Here is an 18,607-nt window from a genome sequence, read left to right as displayed (position 1 = left end):
GAAAATATGTGATTTTTTTACCATAACCATATTTCACTATACGTAACGCATCATGCGGACAAATTTACAAAATTCTATTTATAAGATATAGTTGTTTCACAACTGCATACATTTGCAATAAGACCACTAAACAAGTTATACCACATTAGTAGACATGTTGTGGTTCCAATATCTAAAATTCAAATTATGAAATTTCGACCGTCGGATATGATCAGCATATATAAATACAGATATGGTAAAAAATTCACCGAATTTTGATAAAGTTTGGGTCTCGATCGATGTGGTCAACATTAACTTAATTTCATCTAATTAAGTGAATTTGTTCTTACCCCCTCCTTCTTGACTAGTTTTGGTGGATTTTTTCATGCACACACTCTCACATATATGTAATGTAGCAGCTCGTGTAAAATTTTCAAAAATTTTACGTTCCAGGGATAAGGCTACCCATAGGGGATAATAACGTAAAAATGGTTGACCGCCTCGATCGGGACACTAACGTTATCGAAAATATGTGATTTTTTTACTATAACCATATTTCACTATACGTAACGCATCATGCGGACAAATTTGCAAAATTCTATTTATAAGATATAGTTGCTTCACAACTGCATACATTTGCAAAAAGACCACTAAACAAGTTATAGCACATTAGTAGACATGTTGTGGTTCCAATATCTAAAATTCAAATTATGAAATTTCGACCGTCGGATGTGATCAGCATATATAAATACATATATGGTAAAAAATTCACCGAATTTTGATAAAGTTTGGGTCTCGATCGATAACATATTTAATTATGTATATTAAAAATATATATAAATAATATAATTTCTTTATAATATATATATATTCGGTTTTTCGGTTCGGTTTCGGTTTCCAAACGTCCCAAACCAAAACCACACCAAATCTTTCGGTTTGGTGCGGTTTTTTTGCGGTTTAGTGCGGTTTTTTTTTTCTTCGGTTTTTTTCGGTTATGGTTCGGTTATGGTTCGGTTTTTTTTCGGTTTTCGGTTTTCAATTAACACCCCTAAGAGAGAGAGAGGAGAGCAGTGTTTATGAAAAAGCAAAGAAAATGAAATCTGATTCAAAACAATTTCAATCAATAGCGTACCAAAGAACTATGTTTTTACTTTTTAGTGATGTTCTAATTCAATTTAGACATTTAGTGGAGATATAAGGAATTTTATTTTCAAGAGGGAATTTTTTACATTCCCATCTTAGAATCCTGTACTCACTTAAAAGAGCCAGATCTAAAACTATTTTCGTTTATTTATCCAATCAGTGGATTGAGAATGTAAAACGTCATATTCGCTTATCGCAGATCTTTTACGTTGATGTGCTAGTGCATCTTTGATTTTGATCATTTTTGATTGATCAACACATCTTCGTTTATTTATCTGAGTTATGTTAGTCGATTGATTGAGTTTAAGATATCCAAGTTATTTTAGTTTATCACATATGTTCTATACACCTCTAGTACATATTTGATTTGATCATAACATATATTGGTATCCGATCATCTAGTAGAAAGTTCATTTATGCTTTTTAACGGTGCAAACAACCTCGCGCTAAAAGTGTGCGAGAAATTTCTGGAGCAGGAATAATAATTTCTCTATCTTTTCGGTTATTAAATGTTCATAAAAAGAAATTGGCCTATGTAATCTATATTTTAGGATGATGAGAATCATAGAGTTAGATTCAAGACATAAATTTGTAGTTTGAGATTCTATGATTCATGTTTTTAGGTCTACTGACTTTAATTCCTTCTATTTCAATTTCATTTTCTCCTAATACAGAAAATAAATTTAAAGCCCTTAATATTTGTCCCTTTTTCTCCTAATTTCCATATATTTACATAAAATTCGAAACTATTAAAGGATAATCCAAAGGAAAATTACTCTATCCACTAAGGTGCAAATGAACCGACAATCAATATGCAATCTTACTCATTTTTGTTTAAATCACTAACTAATCACATGGACTAATATTTGACAGGTGGGTGAAGAAGTGTGTAAAATAATATAATTAAAGAGAAAATTAGCAGATTTGAGCATCTCAGCATGATTAATAACAATAGAAAATAGTATGAACAAGACTAAGAAAAGCGTCCCACCCCTTGAGGAACATTAACAGAGTTGAACAACTAATGGCGTATGTGACTTGCATACCATTGGTGCATTTGTTGCGTTAAATTTGCTCTTTTAAAATAAAATGATCAGATATGTAAAATATAGAATGTGTTGATAATGGCGGATCCAAGATTCAAAAGATGTTTAGGCTAATTTATATACCACACCATTTTTTTTCTGTTAAAGGTTTGAAACCCAATAGGAGGATGATCATCACACTTTTATAACTTTCATTCAAAGTATACACTGAAAATACATAAAATCAAACCTCGTGAATTGAAAACTATAAACATTAAAACATTGCAACTTGCAAGTATGCAATAATAAGCTAACTAAACGTATCATATGAGACCCCCTCAATTCAAACTTTGTAATCATAGAATCATTATCAATGCTATTAGCAAGTTCTTTTTCAATATAGAAAACCATTAAATCATCAAGAAAAGAAATCCATTCAGTCGGCAACTATGGAACCGGGTTATTGCATTGAATTATCAATATTACAAGTTACACTAACATAAAAGAAAGCATCAAGCAATCCACATCTTCTTATTATCTAAAACTATTGAGACCTATGCCAGATCTATATGATCATAACTTACAAGGGATATGAAAAAATATATCTATTAAAACCATATACAAACACAATCTTGACAACAAGAAAGAAGATGAGACAACAAAACTGACAAACATTTCAATATCTATGAACCCTATATAATAGTAAGGAAGCATTAAAATCTCAAATAAACTTCACCAAAACAAGCATCATGTACTAAATTAATCATATAGCCTTAAATCAAGCAAACACTTTGACAGATTCTTAACAATAAACTATATGGAACACTCAAAATTTTAATTAAAGAATTGTGACGAGTGGAATTGAGGCAAAGGACTATGAAGCAATAGTTGTACGTGTGCAGGGTGTGGCAGAGAGTTGGGCGTCTTGCGACTTCAAATGATACTTTTTTTTTTAAATGGACAATATATATATATATATAATGGTGTGTTTTACCCAAAATCGTGTACGTATAGCCTTCCACTTCTATTAACCCTTGCTGTTGAAGTAAAATATTTTGAAAATGTTACGTATGCAACAAATTGATGTAATAAATGGCTAACCAACTGAATTTTTTTTCGTAATGAACCAGCGAATACTAAAAATAAATAAATTATAATTGGGTTAATTATTGTGAGAGAGCAACAGAGCCATTGCTTTTGTCGCCTAGAGCTCTACAATGTTGGCCACTGAGCTTTTCTATTGAGAACAATTCTTATATGCAGACCTCTCTACCACATGGCTATGAGGCTAGCCAATCACTTATCGGAAAAGTATTTTAGTGTTCATATGTTACATTCACTTAAATAACCATCATATCCAAAATACCCTCTTGATAAGCTCCTTATTGGACAGCCCCACCGCCACGTAGTGAGGTTGCCCCACGAAAGAAGTTCTCTTCTATTGATTCATTATCAAATTTAATACTGAAGAATCAGTATTAAAGTACAGTGGTACTTTTCTTCACACGCGCGTGGACACGGAGTTTCAGGTTGAAAACTTAAAATTCTGTCACTCATGCGATTAAGAGGTATATGAAATTAGTGGGATTTTCAGGGAAATCTATGAAATTTAAAAATTTAAGTGTATTCAATACAGATTTTTAATTATTTATATAAATTTAAGTGTATTCAATTATGATTTTTAAAAGTCATTATAGACTCCATAAGAGTCTGGAAATATTAAATCAAGATTTTTTAAAATGAATAGAAGTCTATAAATATTCAAAATATTAATATATTTATGGAATTATAAATTCATGAAATCTCATTGACTTTCTAGTGTTAATTATACACATCATAATTTAAAATTTGTTTAACATCTAGACCAAAGATTTTCATGAATTTTTCCATGGATTTTCTTATTGTGTTTAAAGATGTTCATTCTCTATTATTATTATTTTTTTTGTCTTTTCTTTGCCAATTCTTTTTCCTACAAGGCTACAACCCAACATATTTATTTAATCTATAATCCCATAAATTTTTCTTCTTCTTTTATGTTATGTTTTTACCTTGTATCTTTATACTTATTAAAACTTCTTCCCATATGTTGATACATATTCAATACTAACAATAAAAACAATGACAATGAAAAACGTACGTAAGAAGAAATGAAATAATGATATCAATGTTTCATGAACAGTGACTTCTTTAGCTTGAAACTTCATAAACGATTCATTTACTTCCATTTTTATGGTACTTATTAGTCGATAGATTAAATTTGAGGTTTTTTTTTCATATAAATAATTGAGATTATCTAATTTTTTTTACAATAGACACAAGCAATCAATTTACTTAGAACAAAAGTTGTTTCATAAATATTTTTCTTAACATTCATTAAATTCCCATCTAATAACACTCATGAGGTGTTAAAGAACCCATAAAGACAACCTGGATGCTTAAGGCGCACCCAGAAGTGAAGCAAATTATCACAGAACCGTGTGTTTGTAGTTGAGAACTGAGACATAGTATGCATATTATTCAGTTATCATGCGTTATTTTCTTAACTAAAGAAAAATAGCTTCAATTTGGTACATACACCTTCATTTTTGTTCGTTACATTGAGATGTTTTTCATTTATGTTCTAATTATCTTTAGTTATAACATTATTTGTTTTTATGAAATATGTAGAAGTCGATCATAATGAACTTAGTGGATTTTCATAAATCAATAAAAATATGTGATCAAAGTCAATGATTTCAAAAAAATCGACATAAATCTATAAAAATTTGTGGTATTTTTAAAAAGTCTGTGGATTATTCTGAAAGTCTATGAATTAAAAAAAATATCCATACAAATCTATATACAATACACCCTCTTAAGAGAAAAATTAGAGTTAAACCCAATAAAGCACCTCTTTGAATCTAAACCCACACTCATTTTCTCTTTCATTCTACATTCAAAATCGCTTATTATTATTATTAATTCTTTTTTTTTTGTATAAGTCTAATCTACCATTCTAACATATAAAAAACTATATTAAATAATTTTCTTAATCTTAGGTTTTTACATCCATTTTGAATATGAAACAAATCAATTCCATCCATAATTATTAATTATGAATGAAATTGATTTGTTTCACATTTAAAATAGATGCAAAAATCCAAGATTAGGAAAATTAATTAATATAGCTTATTACTTGTTAGAAGGGTAGATTAGACTTATAAAAAATGAGAATTAATAATAAACGATTTTGGGTGTAGAATGAAAGAGAAGATAAGTGTGGGCTTAGTGGGGGGTGTATTGTATATGAAATTAGTGGGAGTTTTAAAGAAACTCATGGATTTCAAAAAGTCTAAATGTATTCAATACATACTTTTAATTATCAATATAAGTCTAGGTGTATTCAATTAGGATTTTTAAAAATCATTATAAAATCTATGAAAGTTTGTGGGTATTCAATCATGACATTTCAAAATGAATGGAAGTATGTATGTATTCAAAATATCATTCATACATTATTTAAAGAAATGCTCCTTTATTGGGTTTAACTCTAATTTTCTATAATAAAAAAAAAGATTTGTATCCATTTTGGATTTTTGGTACTTTGAACATGAGTGCGTTCTAAGCACTTCAGGAGCAGCTTATTTCACCCTCGGAATAGGAAACGTAAGAAATCATGCATTTGCCTCAATTCAAAATGAACAAACTTGACTTGAATTGCTGATCGATCCATGCCACTAATCAAATAAAATGGAAGATCAATTTTCATTTCCAACTGCATCATTAGCGAAAAGGAGTTATTTTAGCACTATGCGTGATCAATTCATGGACGCGACTAACAAACCACGGGAAATCTATGTGTCACTTTTTTCCATCCACTCAACAAACCAAGCAACTGCTCGATATCACAGTGGTTTCGTACAGCAGTCTAATTACGTAGCTAAAGCATTCTAATTGGGCTTTTAAGACACCGTTGTTTATCTAAACTCTAAACACTAACCTAATTAAATTGTCAAGTTACGTATTATAAGTTTGCATCAACATCGATACCGTGTGGAAGTTTATCAATCGCTGAAAATTTTAGAAAAGCCTTTAAATTTCTTGGGTTGCAAGTCTATCTAATCTGTCTTTCTTTTTATGTTGATTTGTATATTTACTTCATAGGTGTTGAAACACATTAGTTCTAGTACGTATTAAGATAAGCCGTCGTCAAACCTGGTAGAGGAATTGGCATACATGACAATTGCCAAAAAAACTAGTAATCAAAATCATTCATAATTTCAACCAAAAGCAGTCTTCCTGTTTCGTGGTGCTCAAGTAAATCCTGACATAGTCTGCTTGACATGAACTTTTCACTGTTTCACATCACCCATATATAAACCCCACAGTTAGCTGAAAACCTTACATCGTGGATAAGCTCCTGTGCCTCTCTCTTTCACTCTAGAGTTTTAGAGCTTCCAGGTACGAATTTTCTTTCCCTTTTATTATTTTCTCACGCTTTTAGCATCGATTAGCTTTAGTTGTTTGCTGTTGATCATCTAGATTACTCTGATTCTGTTGTTTGAATTCGTTTTAGCTTTGAATCTTATGCATCGGTCTCTGTTTCTCAATTTTGTTTTCAGCTAATTTGAACTTAATATGCTGGCTAATTATGATGTTTCTGTTGGAGTAGTTGTGAATCCGATTCGATTATTTCTGTACTGAATTGAATGATGACGACATCTGTTTCAATTCTGTGTTTTGTGATTATTGGACTGTTTGAGTCTGTGTATGTACGTTAACTATGTTTTATCACAGTGATAAAAAGCTTTCTGTATGTTTAACTTAGAAGAAAATTGCAGTTTATTTGATTTTATATGATTGCGGAGTGGCCGCGTTTCTGTTCTTTTGGGAAGACTATTTAAGCTAGTCTACTGTTTCTGGCAATTTTGTAGAAAAGGAAAATATTCGGCTGTATGGTTAGTTGTTTGTGCAGTATATATGATTGTTACAAAGTGACAGCCTTCAGCTGCATGTGGTTTTATATCGATGAAGTGTGACTTTGAAGATGCTGGTTTAGGGAATTTGCAGTTTAATGACTTGTTCTTGTTGCTGTTGTTCATACAGATTCACTATGGGAAAGGAAAAGGTTCATATCAACATTGTGGTCATTGGCCATGTCGACTCAGGGAAGTCGACCACCACCGGTCACTTGATCTACAAGCTTGGGGGTATCGACAAGCGTGTGATTGAGAGGTTTGAGAAGGAGGCTGCTGAGATGAACAAGCGTTCATTCAAGTATGCTTGGGTGCTTGACAAGCTCAAGGCTGAACGTGAAAGGGGTATTACTATTGATATTGCTCTATGGAAGTTTGAGACTACTAAGTACTACTGCACTGTCATTGATGCTCCGGGACATCGCGACTTCATTAAGAACATGATCACTGGAACTTCCCAGGCTGATTGTGCCGTCCTCATCATTGACTCTACTACTGGAGGTTTCGAGGCTGGTATCTCTAAGGACGGTCAGACCCGTGAGCATGCTCTCCTTGCTTTCACCCTTGGTGTCAGACAAATGATTTGCTGCTGCAACAAGGTAAACTTTTGGGTGAAAAACTTGACTTTTCACGTATTAATTTCCACAGCACTAAAGTAATGTAGCTTGCATTTGTCGTTGCTTCTACTAATTAGCTATAGTGCTGATGGTAATGCTGTTTCATATATAGATGGATGCTACCACTCCCAAGTACTCAAAGACAAGGTATGATGAGATCGTAAAGGAAGTGTCATCCTATCTGAAGAAGATTGGATACAACCCAGAGAAAATTCCTTTTGTTCCCATCTCTGGATTTGAGGGTGACAACATGATTGAGAGGTCCACCAACCTGGACTGGTACAAGGGTCCAACTCTTCTCGACTCCCTTGACATGATCAACGAGCCAAAGAGACCCTCGGACAAGCCCCTCCGACTTCCACTTCAGGACGTCTACAAGATTGGAGGCATTGGAACTGTTCCTGTAGGGCGTGTCGAGACTGGCATCATCAAGCCTGGTATGGTTGTGACTTTTGCTCCCACTGGATTGACCACTGAAGTTAAGTCCGTGGAGATGCACCACGAGGCTCTCCAGGAGGCTCTTCCCGGTGACAATGTTGGCTTCAACGTCAAGAACGTTGCAGTGAAAGATCTCAAGCGTGGCTATGTTGCTTCGAACTCCAAGGACGACCCTGCCAAGGAAGCAGCCAGCTTCACCGCGCAGGTCATCATCATGAACCACCCCGGCCAGATTGGGAATGGTTATGCTCCTGTGCTTGATTGCCATACCTCTCACATTGCTGTCAAGTTCAACGAGATTCTGACCAAGATCGACAGGCGTTCCGGCAAGGAGCTTGAGAAGGAGCCCAAATTTCTAAAGAATGGTGATGCCGGTTTTGTGAAGATGATTCCCACCAAGCCCATGGTGGTTGAGACTTTCTCCGAGTATCCCCCATTAGGTCGTTTTGCCGTGAGGGACATGCGCCAGACTGTTGCTGTGGGAGTCATCAAGGCTGTGGAGAAGAAGGATCCTAGCGGAGCCAAGGTTACGAAGTCTGCAGCCAAGAAGAAATGAATTGTGCGCTTTTCAGGCTATCTTCAGTGTGGTCATAGCACTTACAATAAAGCATGGTTGGTTGCTACTAGTGATTGCAATCAGTCCTTAATTGCCGTCAGTGTCAGTCATTGGCTCAAGTCTCCTCCGTCTTCGCGTGGCTATTCGCAGAATTGGGTGCTTGATCGGCGGTGGCGAGTTTGTGTTTTTAGTCTTGTTTTTGTTGTCCTAGCTATAATAAATTGGAACAGTGTAGTACACTGAGCAATATACTGCATCGAATGAAATACAGTAATAATTTTTCTTTTATCAAAAATCATAATAATACAACCCATTTAGTCTTTGAACGATAAGATGACAGACAGATAAGTGAATTAACAAATGAAAGACCAGAAGCTTGGAAGCTGTCAAAATTGTAAACATGAACCTCCAATTAACATCCACAGTTAAAAGATTTAATGCTGTCTTTTATACTAGTCGTGGATTTTGACATCACTAAAGAGGTGCTCTAAAAATATCCGATTCGTGGAGTATCCAAAAGTCAGTTTGAGATGCTCAGAATAAAATTAAAGAGATGAATAGATAAGGTTCAGTAAACGATATATCAAACTCAATCCATCAAGAAAAGATTTGTAAACAAAATACATTTTTGGTACTTCCATCTTTTTTACTATTCAGGATGGAAGCGGAAAACCAAAGTATCATTTTTAAGTGCAATCCTCGTGTTTCCAAACATGAAAAAGAAGGAAATAAGGCCAATTCATAACAGTGTGCAATTTTTGAAGAGCTACCATGTGCGTTTAAGCAAATTCTCATAACAGATCAACAGTAGCTAGGAGATGTATAACGTGAATCTACGAGTAGAATTCACCCAATCAAAATAATTATGAAATATCTATATACATAATTGAACTAAAAAACAAAGATGCCCCTTTCACCTGAACCTTCCATCTTCCATTACACTGACCAACCACACCAACAGCATCAAAAGTAAATTTCTATTGTTTTCTTAACCAGTTCAAACAGAAAGCAAGGTCCACTGACCAGACCAGAGTAAAAGTCCTATATTCGGAGCGAGCGAACTATAGTTCACCTCTTTTTTTGTTTGGTAACTAATGAATCTGATTACTACTATCCCACTGACTGCAATAGCTATAAAACTATTATATTACTCATAATTTGAGGCTCTATGATCTAATCCCCTTCTTCCTTTTCATTATCATTGGGTTGAAAAGAAACAAATGCAGAAGTTACTGGATCTAAATGAGCATGACTCCGAAGAAGAAAAAAAAACTCTAAACAGCCGATCAATGACTGTCACAGTGTCACCGAACAAGTGAAGAGTGATCCCATAAAAAGGAAGAAAAAAAAAACCTCATGCATTTGCAACCTCCGTTTCTCAAACCATACTTCAAAAAGGAAAGAACTTGATTTGTATTGCTGATTCACTAATCAATTGGAGTATCAAATATCATTTCCTGCATCATACGTGAAGAAGAGCCGTCTCAATATCATGCGTGATGAATTGATGATGGGCATGTCTCATATGAATTAATGCATTAAACCACAAAAGTGACAAAACTATGAAAATTGTAAACAGAGCAAACCTTATCACACACGGGACATGTGTCACTTCTTTCCATCCATTCAAGAATGCATGCAAGGTGAAAATGGTGATCGCATTTCGTGGTAATTTTTGGATTCTCTTTGTCATACTCTGCACAGGAAAAAAAGGAACATCATCTCGTACCAAACTGAAAACAAAGAATGTGGCTAGAATAGGCAATAACAAGGCCAATGACAAAGATGGCACTATTTTCTTCCTTTCCTTCATAGTAAATAAATGATGAAATAGAATTGTCTGCAAGGAGTTATTTGAAGGACTTTTACCTTCCAAACAGGTGGGGCAAACATCCTCCTCCTCAGTAACTAAAGCAACAGATTCCACTGGCTTTGAAAGTTCAACATCTGCCTTCTTAATTAAATCAAGTTCTAACTCGGTGTCCCCTTTGTTGTCTGCACCCTTCATGTCTTCACACTTGGATGCAGTTTCTTGAGGATTGTCACCAGCTGCTTCTTGAACAGAATCAGAAGTTGTTGTCTGCAACGTTGCATCACTTTTATTGCCAGAAATTCCTTGGGCCAGTGGTGGAGTCTGAGGACGCCCTGCTGACACATCATATGGAATAGGGGCAGGAGGTGGTCTATAAGTGTCAGGTATTGATGTATCCAGGTTCGTATCAACAAGGAGGCCAGTGGAGGGCGCAGAGGTACCTTGGCGTGATGACAGGGGCACATGCTCTTCAGATGTCCTTGGATACTGTAGAGATGTAGAACAACAACAAAATCAACTTCACCTCAAACTATTCTCTGATATCTATAATATTAAGTTGATACTTCACATAAAAAGTGTCTAAAGGAAAAATCGAGCTCCAAACTACATTACAAATTAACTAACAGAAGAGAAACAAGGCACAAAGGTGAGAGAAAGCATCATACAACATAGTAGTACGTAGGCGCAGCCTGCAGCTCGGTTGCCTTGGAAGAACAACAGCAGCAGCCTCCCATTCTCTCGTACTTATCTCCGCTCCACACTGAATATTATCACCACTCGGTACCACATATTCCCTTCCTGCACCAGAAAAAATCAATATTATCGCACTAAATCATCCAAGCACTCAGCAAAACTGATAACATCAATAAGCCAACACATTAAACACTCATCAAAGAACCTACAGCTTCAAATGCACAATTCCCACGCAACCACCTTCAAATCTCCATTAATAAAAAGAAAAGAAAAAAGCCAATCCAAAATCATCCAGAGAATCAAATTAACACAAACTCCACCATGCCGATCACACGAAAACTGAAATGAACTTAATAAAATACACATACGGACATTAGCTGTGTATTAAATACTAATTCATGTAGCTTAAACCGAAAATCTCCAAAACAATTCCATCTCCTATACACTAATAGCTACAATATCACCTCCAAAAATCAAGAGCAAAGCACCGAACTCATCAACCCGACCCTTTCACCGTAACGATGAACAATCATTTCCAACCATATAAGCATCAAGCACATCAGTAACGCAGAAATCGCTATGCAATTGAAGCAAAACAGTTATCAAACAAAAACAAAAGCATCAAATTAGAGTGAAACGCATAGAGCTTAATCCAGGAAGCAAAAGCAGTAGATATCGAACGTCGTAGGGAGCACAGAATCAGCTAGAGAACGCGGCTAAGCTTACAGAGAAGCGTGAACGATCGTTACAGGAGGAAGTGTGAATCATCGGCGGGAGGAATAGAGCGGCAGTTCTTCGTTTGAGTCGGAGAGGTGGAGGAGATGGAGTACGTTGGCGACGGAGGAGGCGGCGATCGGAATCGGAATCGGGAATTTGGAAAAGTGAGGAAGAAAAGGTGGACTTGGTTAGAGTGCGTTATAGAGGAGAGAGAGAGAGAGAGAGAGCGAGAGTGATACAGACTAAATTAGCAGTAAGGAGAAAAGAGAAAAATTAAGAGGAGTTCATTTTCATTCATGCCTTCAAAATGGCTGCGACTACAGAATATATCAAGATGGCATTCCATCTGCAGAAGCCTGATCTAGACACGTGGTACAGGACCACCATCATGTCAGTGCAAGGATAACAGCTCATTACTACTTGGGCCTAATGGATCACTACAGACTAAGCTACTGGATCGTGGTTGTTCATAGAGGAGTTGCTGGTGTCCCTTAAGATGGTTGTATCAGAGAGCGAGAAGGGTTTGTGTGACACCAAACCACTTTCAGAGGGAAAATAATTTTTTTACTATAAATACTTATTTTCCAGAAGAAATTAATAAATTATTAAAAGCTGAATTTGGTTTGGGTTTTGTACTTGTTTTGGGGAAATTGAGAGATTGGTTGGGCCAGAGTTGTGGCCCACTATGTACTTCATAGCCACACGGGAGTTGAGAAAGTACTATAAAGTTGGTGGTCAGTGGTCACTTATCTTGGAACACTGGAAATGTATACATGGCAGAGTTGTTAGATCATTTCCAATGATATAGTTATTTTGGTCTAGTCAAATTTGAATTTTTTATGATATGGAAAAGTTATTTTTGATATGTTTTTTCTCTAACAATTGTGTCAAATAATATTAATATTTAATTTTCTTTTGAAATTCAGAAGAGAATTTAATATCAATATGTAAGAAAGAGAGAAAGAGAGAAAGAGACGGATGAGAGATTGAGAGGAGAGGAAAATAATAAACAAATAAATGACTAGAGGAGCTCAATATGTCAAATTTGACACTAAAGGGCTTGATGTTGAGATAAATTTGACACAATTGTTGGAGGTGGATTGTTAAGTCAATTATTACTGCTAGAGTGTCCACATGTCATTTGACATTATGATTAGAGTTGCTCTTAATTACACTTAATATAGGCACTAGTAGAAAACAGAAACATTCATAACCGTTATTTCTACTATTATAAAGCGAGAAGCCCAAGAATATATCAAATTAAGATTTGACGCATCTGTACTTCTATTATCTTACTATCACAAATAGACACAAACCGTTACGCAAAACCAAAATAACAGGTTAATTAAAGGGTAAATTCCTCCTATGGTACTTAATGTTTGGCTACTTGGACAATTTGGTACCTGATGTATGAAAGTGGACAATTTGGTACCTAAAGTTCTCAAATTTAGGTCATTTTGGTACTTATGTCAATTTTGACCATATTTTCACGGTTATTTCCATCATTCTATCTCTATTTTACTTCATTTTTTCATAATACCTCCAAATTGTCTCTAAATTATCACTAAAAATTTGATAACTCATCCACTTAGTATCTGTGATGATTTACGTATATAAGTTTTCATAATGTAGCTATCAATCTAAATTAATTTTAATTATAAGTAATTAAAAAATATTTTAATAAAAAAATACAATTGCATAAAGGCAATTTATTTCCTTTGCATAAAATAATTAGGATACAATAAGTATATTAAGAAAAAATTATTTTCAATATATGCGAAGTAGATGCTAAGTGGAGTATATATATCAATTTAATTATCTCCAAAAGGAGGCAGTTATAGGAAGAAATGAAGAAAAATATGAATTTAATGAGTTTAAGGCTAGAATGACAAAAATAACCTTAAAATATGATCAAAATTGATAGAGGTAATAAAATGACTTACAAATGAGAACTTCATGTACCAAATTATACGTTTTCATACATCAGGTACCAAATTGTCTGTTTTCATACATCATGTACCAAATTGTCCAAATAGCCATATTTTAGGTACTATAAGAGGAATTAACCCTTAATTAAATGATAAAATGTGAAAGAATCCCACGTCTTTTCTTTATTTATTTTTTGATTGCACGAGTGTTGCGTGTGTCAGGGTGCTAGTGATAAAGAAAAGAAACTCAAAGCTGAAAGAGAGATGAACAATGACATTAATTTACAAGTATCAATAGCTTGTTCTCTGCAGTCTGCACATTGTACCAATGATATGATCTGTTCTGAAAACCGACTGTACTACTCATGTAGAGGATAGCATCATGATGATGAGATACCTAAGGATTTAATGATATATAGCAGAGCTAAGAAGTATTTACTACAAAGTTACGATTTGAGGGAGTGATCTCCACTGCACACTCTATGATTAGATCTGATCTAAAGGTTAGGGACTTGGGGTAGATATACAAGCATTCGAACATTCAGCATTCACATTTCTCGCTCTGTACGTTTCCTAGCCAACTCGGCAGATTTGCGCCTCCTTGCTGCTTTGACGAACTCAGTGATCACTGATACCTCATCTAGTTTCATCTGCAAGCCAAAGTATAAAAAGGATTAGTACTAGTAATGCACACAGGCTTGTGTATTCTATATGTCAAAACACATGGGATTGAGTGAGGGAGAGACCAGCTGTGATGTAAAATGTCGTTGTACAATGCTAATCAATTGGTCCCTTGTTGAAATGGAATAACTGCTGCTTACCTACAGTTCGGAATGACAATCAGGCTGGAATTAGTTACAACATTAAATAACCAGGTAAAATAACAAACACAGTAAGTGTAGAAATCAGTGATACCCACAAGGTTGAAGTGCCTGCAGTACCTCCGCAATGTGCTTGTTCCTAGTTTTGCCATGTTTACTCTCTGTTCATCCATCCAAAGGATTAGGCATAAAAGCAATGCAGCAAGCGCATGTCACTCAATTCAAACAAGAGAACCAAACTAACAACAAATCACTTACAAGATCTAACTTGGTTCGGAAACTAGAACAACCGATGATGCCATAGTACTCAATTAGGGTGACCATATATAAGCAAACGGAATATTCAAGAACTTGTCAGAAGATGTTTTAAGCAGCAAGTTTCCACTACTATATCTTTCTTTTTCTTTTCTTTTTTGAAAGTTTAGATGTGAACCATAATGGAAACAGATTTTTTTATGTTGTACTTATATTACAGGATAAATGATGTATTAAGTTGATCAAACACACATGAGACCTCTTCCCATATATCTTACCAGCTGAGGTTTGTGGATGGGTTGAATTTCTTGGTAGCTGCCATGATAAATAGACTTGGTTGGTATGGATGGAACATAGGATTTTGGAAACCGAAATCTTGGTTTATTAGGTCTCTGGAACTCAAAACTCCTAGCTGCGCAAAGAAGACCACCAATAAATGGCATTCAACATTTAAATAAATGCCATAGTTGTACTAAAGTAAGAGTGGAATTGAGGTTCATCGGGTCTATGGTATAGAAAACTTACCGAAAACATTCTCCTTGACACCCAGTTCAGACTCACTGCTAGAGTTATCATTATTAAAATCTTCCTCATCCCCTGTAGGATGTTCCAGCACACTCAATGCATTCCTTTGCAGCTTGACTTCAACCCCATTTTTCAGAACCTTGTATGGCAAAATCATTGGTTTTAGATATGCATCCCACAGTAGTTATAACAATGTTCTCAACCCATAGGAAGAATATGGGAAAAAAAAATACACCAAGAATTAGGAAGATCAATACCAGAACCCTTTTCCTCAGTTTTACTGTCTAAAAGAGTTTTGATTGTGACTAATCAAAGTGTCAATAAAATCATAGAACTTACTATTAATTATGATAGTTCTAAGAAAAGAGGTAAAGTTTAAAGAGTAAGCAACATTAACAAAATCTTGAACGAAAAAAGAAATCTTACTAAAGACTCGCCTTTTAAAAAAAAAAACTAAATATGTAAATTGTACAATCAAATAAATAGAACAGTATGCAAGACATCATAATTGTACTTGATTTGGCCTTATGTTCAAGCTAGCTTACAGATTACAACCTACTTGTCAGACATGGATGGATGCTTCTGATATCAGGTTGATAGTTTAAGCCCAATGGGTCAAACACCCTTTTCTGGTCAACTAATTGTACATGTGAACCATAGTTCAATATTTCCCAATGTGCATCAACTAAAACTCTAAAAGACCATGTTAAGATTAGTAAGTGAGATTTGACTCACAACTCACAAGATGCTAAACAAATAGGACTAAAACACCTTCAAAACCAAAATAGAGCAGAAAGCCCATCAACAAAAACAGATCAGGAGAGTTTTGGAATGGGAAAACAAAGTTCAGAAAAGGAAAAAAGAAAAAAAGAAATGAATTATATACCAGCCAGTGCCAACCACCAAGCCCAACAGCTTTCTTGACCACTCCTTGTAGACCCACCAACACAGACTTTGTTCTATTATTCCCAGTAACAACCACCTTAGTATGCCTCGGAAGAACTGAAAGCTCATCATCCCCACTCTCCTCATGAGAAGGTGATAACACCCTAGGAGCACACAGCTCAGACTCCATCATTTCCCCCAATTCCTCAAATTGTACCAAAAACCCAGTTCGAAAAAACAAAGCAAACCTCTAAACCTCAATACGCAAACTCCAAAAGACCCATCTTTCCAATCAAGAACACATCTTTCCCAAATGGGTTCCCACAATTCAAGCCAAAAAGCTCCAATTTTGATCCCCTGAAGCATGAAACAGAGGCTGTGTCATAAACAAACCCAGATGCTTTACAGTGACTTAACTAACGAGTAATAAGAGAAAGAGAAATTAAGAGAGCATTTACCCATGAATTTGAGTGAGGTCTGACACGAACTTTGTACTGAAAATTTTAATGCAATGGAGAAAATAGAATCCAATCCAATCACAGAGTCACGGGCTCCGATTGATTACAATAAATGAAGCACTGTTTGCTTCAGATCATCCGAGACCCAAGCTTTTCCTCTCTACAGTGACATGAGCTACCCTGAAAATCAAAATATGCAGACACAGAGGTTAGTTTCTACATGTGTAAAATTCAAAGGGGAAAACCTTCATGCTCAAAAATACTCAAAAACATTAAACAAGGCAACCCCAACGTAAAAACTTCCAAGTTTTCAATAAATCAAGGACAAACATTAGCTTCTATTTTGCTCAAAACAAGAACAGAGAGCCCAGCTTCAGTTCAAAATTCATATCAACCTTTGTTGATCGAAATTAGGACAATCTTAGAGCATTAGGGTTGGTTCATATGTGAAAACTGAAACCAAGAACTAATAGCAAGCAAAATTGGAAAGTGGAAACAATGAGCTGAGCTGAGCTGGTGCTAGCTAGCTAGCTAGTGTTGATAATTATGGGGGTGAAATCGAACCAGCAATACATGAATAACATGAACAAGTGGTGAAATTGCAAGGGAGTTACTACCTGTGGAAATGCAAGTAATGATTTTGAAAAAAAAAAACAGATGTGAAGTGGAAAGTGATGGAAAATTTGAAAAAGATTGTGGAGAAAATGCAGGAGGGGAGGTTTGTTATTTTCAGTGAAGAAGAGGATTTGGAATTTGCAGAGAGAGAGAGAGAGGAGAGAGAGGGGAGAGCACACTAATTGCTTGCCAACTGCCAAGGAAACGACCTGCCATATGCCGTACGCTCACTCCATCGGTGACCGGCGGAACCGGTTCGGCGCGGCTTTGGCTCGGCTCGGTGTCGTGAGGACCGACGGGTGCATGGCCCCCGGTCATATCTGCTCTCCGTGATATGTTTGGGCCCCGTTTCTTAAAGGCACAATTTTAAGAATCATACGTGTACGACGCACTGAGAATTAAAATGACTTTATTTTCTAAAATATCACAATGGTGTATGAATTTGAAATCCCAACACAATTTACGTACATGTTTGTCAATTTTTCTGTTAAGTTGTAGGTTAAGAAACACGGATACGGACACAAGTAGTCCTAAAGGACACAATTCGATACGCGGACACGCCAAATGAAATTTTTATTGAACACGGATACGTTCATGAATTAAATATTATTTTAAATAAATATACCTAATTTTAAAAAATAAGTTGCATAATTTATTAAATTAGAAAATATCATTTCAAGTAATTGTAGAAAAATCATTTATCTATGATTCAAGTTCTCAATTTTTCTTTAAGATGTCTATTACAAATGTCTAAAAGACATTATCCGCAAATAACCAACCTAACTACTTCATTTTAGCCAAAACTGTTATTGCATAAAAATTATAGATTCAAGCCATGTAACATCTGTCATTTTTTCAATGCAGATCTACAACTTCAAAATATGATAAGTAATTGTAGACAAATCCTTTATTTATGATTCAAGTTCTCAATTGTTCTTTAAGATGTCTATTACAAATGTCTAGAAGACATTATATGCAAATAACAAACCTAACTACTTTATTTTAGCCAAAACTTTTACTGCATTATAACTAAACACCAGCTATCATCAGAGATCAACAACCATGCATGATTAGGTGACTGGAACTTCAATTATATTTTTTAAATACGTGAAGTTTCATGATTTATTTAGTAAAGGACACTAAATGTAAACAAACACTGAAACACAAATGTGATCGCACCATAG

At 35.1% G+C, this 18,607-nt stretch overlaps 3 protein-coding genes across 5 annotated transcripts in view; 1 reads left to right on the top strand and 2 right to left on the bottom strand.

The window, feature by feature from the left end:
- The window catches only part of LOC126796014 (elongation factor 1-alpha-like), a 136,886-nt gene extending 127,860 nt beyond the window's left edge, over positions 1-9,026 (top strand). For both annotated transcript variants that reach the window (XM_050522758.1, XM_050522757.1), the window contains exons 2-4: positions 6,568-6,587; positions 7,233-7,701; positions 7,832-9,026. In XM_050522758.1, coding sequence (XP_050378715.1) covers positions 7,240-7,701; positions 7,832-8,713 — 1,344 coding nt within the window. In that variant the 5' untranslated portion in view covers positions 6,568-6,587; positions 7,233-7,239 and the 3' untranslated portion in view covers positions 8,714-9,026. The remainder of the gene's footprint in view (positions 1-6,567; positions 6,588-7,232; positions 7,702-7,831) is intronic.
- A 426-nt stretch (positions 9,027-9,452) lies between these two features.
- Positions 9,453-12,187, bottom strand: LOC126794384 (probable E3 ubiquitin-protein ligase RHB1A). Of its 2 annotated transcripts, XM_050521092.1 has the most exons (6): positions 11,946-12,187; positions 11,192-11,324; positions 10,967-11,012; positions 10,583-10,858; positions 10,300-10,409; positions 9,453-10,170 (listed from the first exon to the last, which is right to left on the bottom strand). In XM_050521092.1, the coding sequence occupies exons 2-6, from the start codon at positions 11,258-11,260 to the stop codon at positions 10,141-10,143; spliced, it is 531 nt and encodes a 176-aa protein (XP_050377049.1). In that variant the 5' UTR covers positions 11,261-11,324; positions 11,946-12,187; the 3' UTR covers positions 9,453-10,140. The 2 variants fall into 2 exon arrangements, with proteins under 2 accessions (XP_050377049.1, XP_050377048.1); XM_050521091.1 differs by having other exon boundaries at positions 10,583-11,012; positions 11,946-12,185.
- A 1,982-nt stretch (positions 12,188-14,169) lies between these two features.
- LOC126794719 (uncharacterized) lies at positions 14,170-17,565 on the bottom strand. Its single transcript, XM_050521487.1, has 8 exons — positions 17,426-17,565; positions 16,809-16,988; positions 16,352-16,707; positions 15,466-15,604; positions 15,219-15,352; positions 14,784-14,846; positions 14,611-14,685; positions 14,170-14,514 (listed from the first exon to the last, which is right to left on the bottom strand). The coding sequence occupies exons 3-8, from the start codon at positions 16,541-16,543 to the stop codon at positions 14,413-14,415; spliced, it is 705 nt and encodes a 234-aa protein (XP_050377444.1). The 5' UTR covers positions 16,544-16,707; positions 16,809-16,988; positions 17,426-17,565; the 3' UTR covers positions 14,170-14,412.
- Positions 17,566-18,607: the final 1,042 nt, after the last annotated feature.

The sequence above is a fragment of the Argentina anserina genome, chromosome 5 (genome assembly GCF_933775445.1).
Source record: "Argentina anserina chromosome 5, drPotAnse1.1, whole genome shotgun sequence".
NCBI classification, from domain to species: Eukaryota; Viridiplantae; Streptophyta; class Magnoliopsida; order Rosales; family Rosaceae; genus Argentina; species Argentina anserina.
The sequence above is the reverse complement of the archived record's forward strand: the minus strand, read 5'-3'. Positions and strand labels throughout refer to the sequence as shown.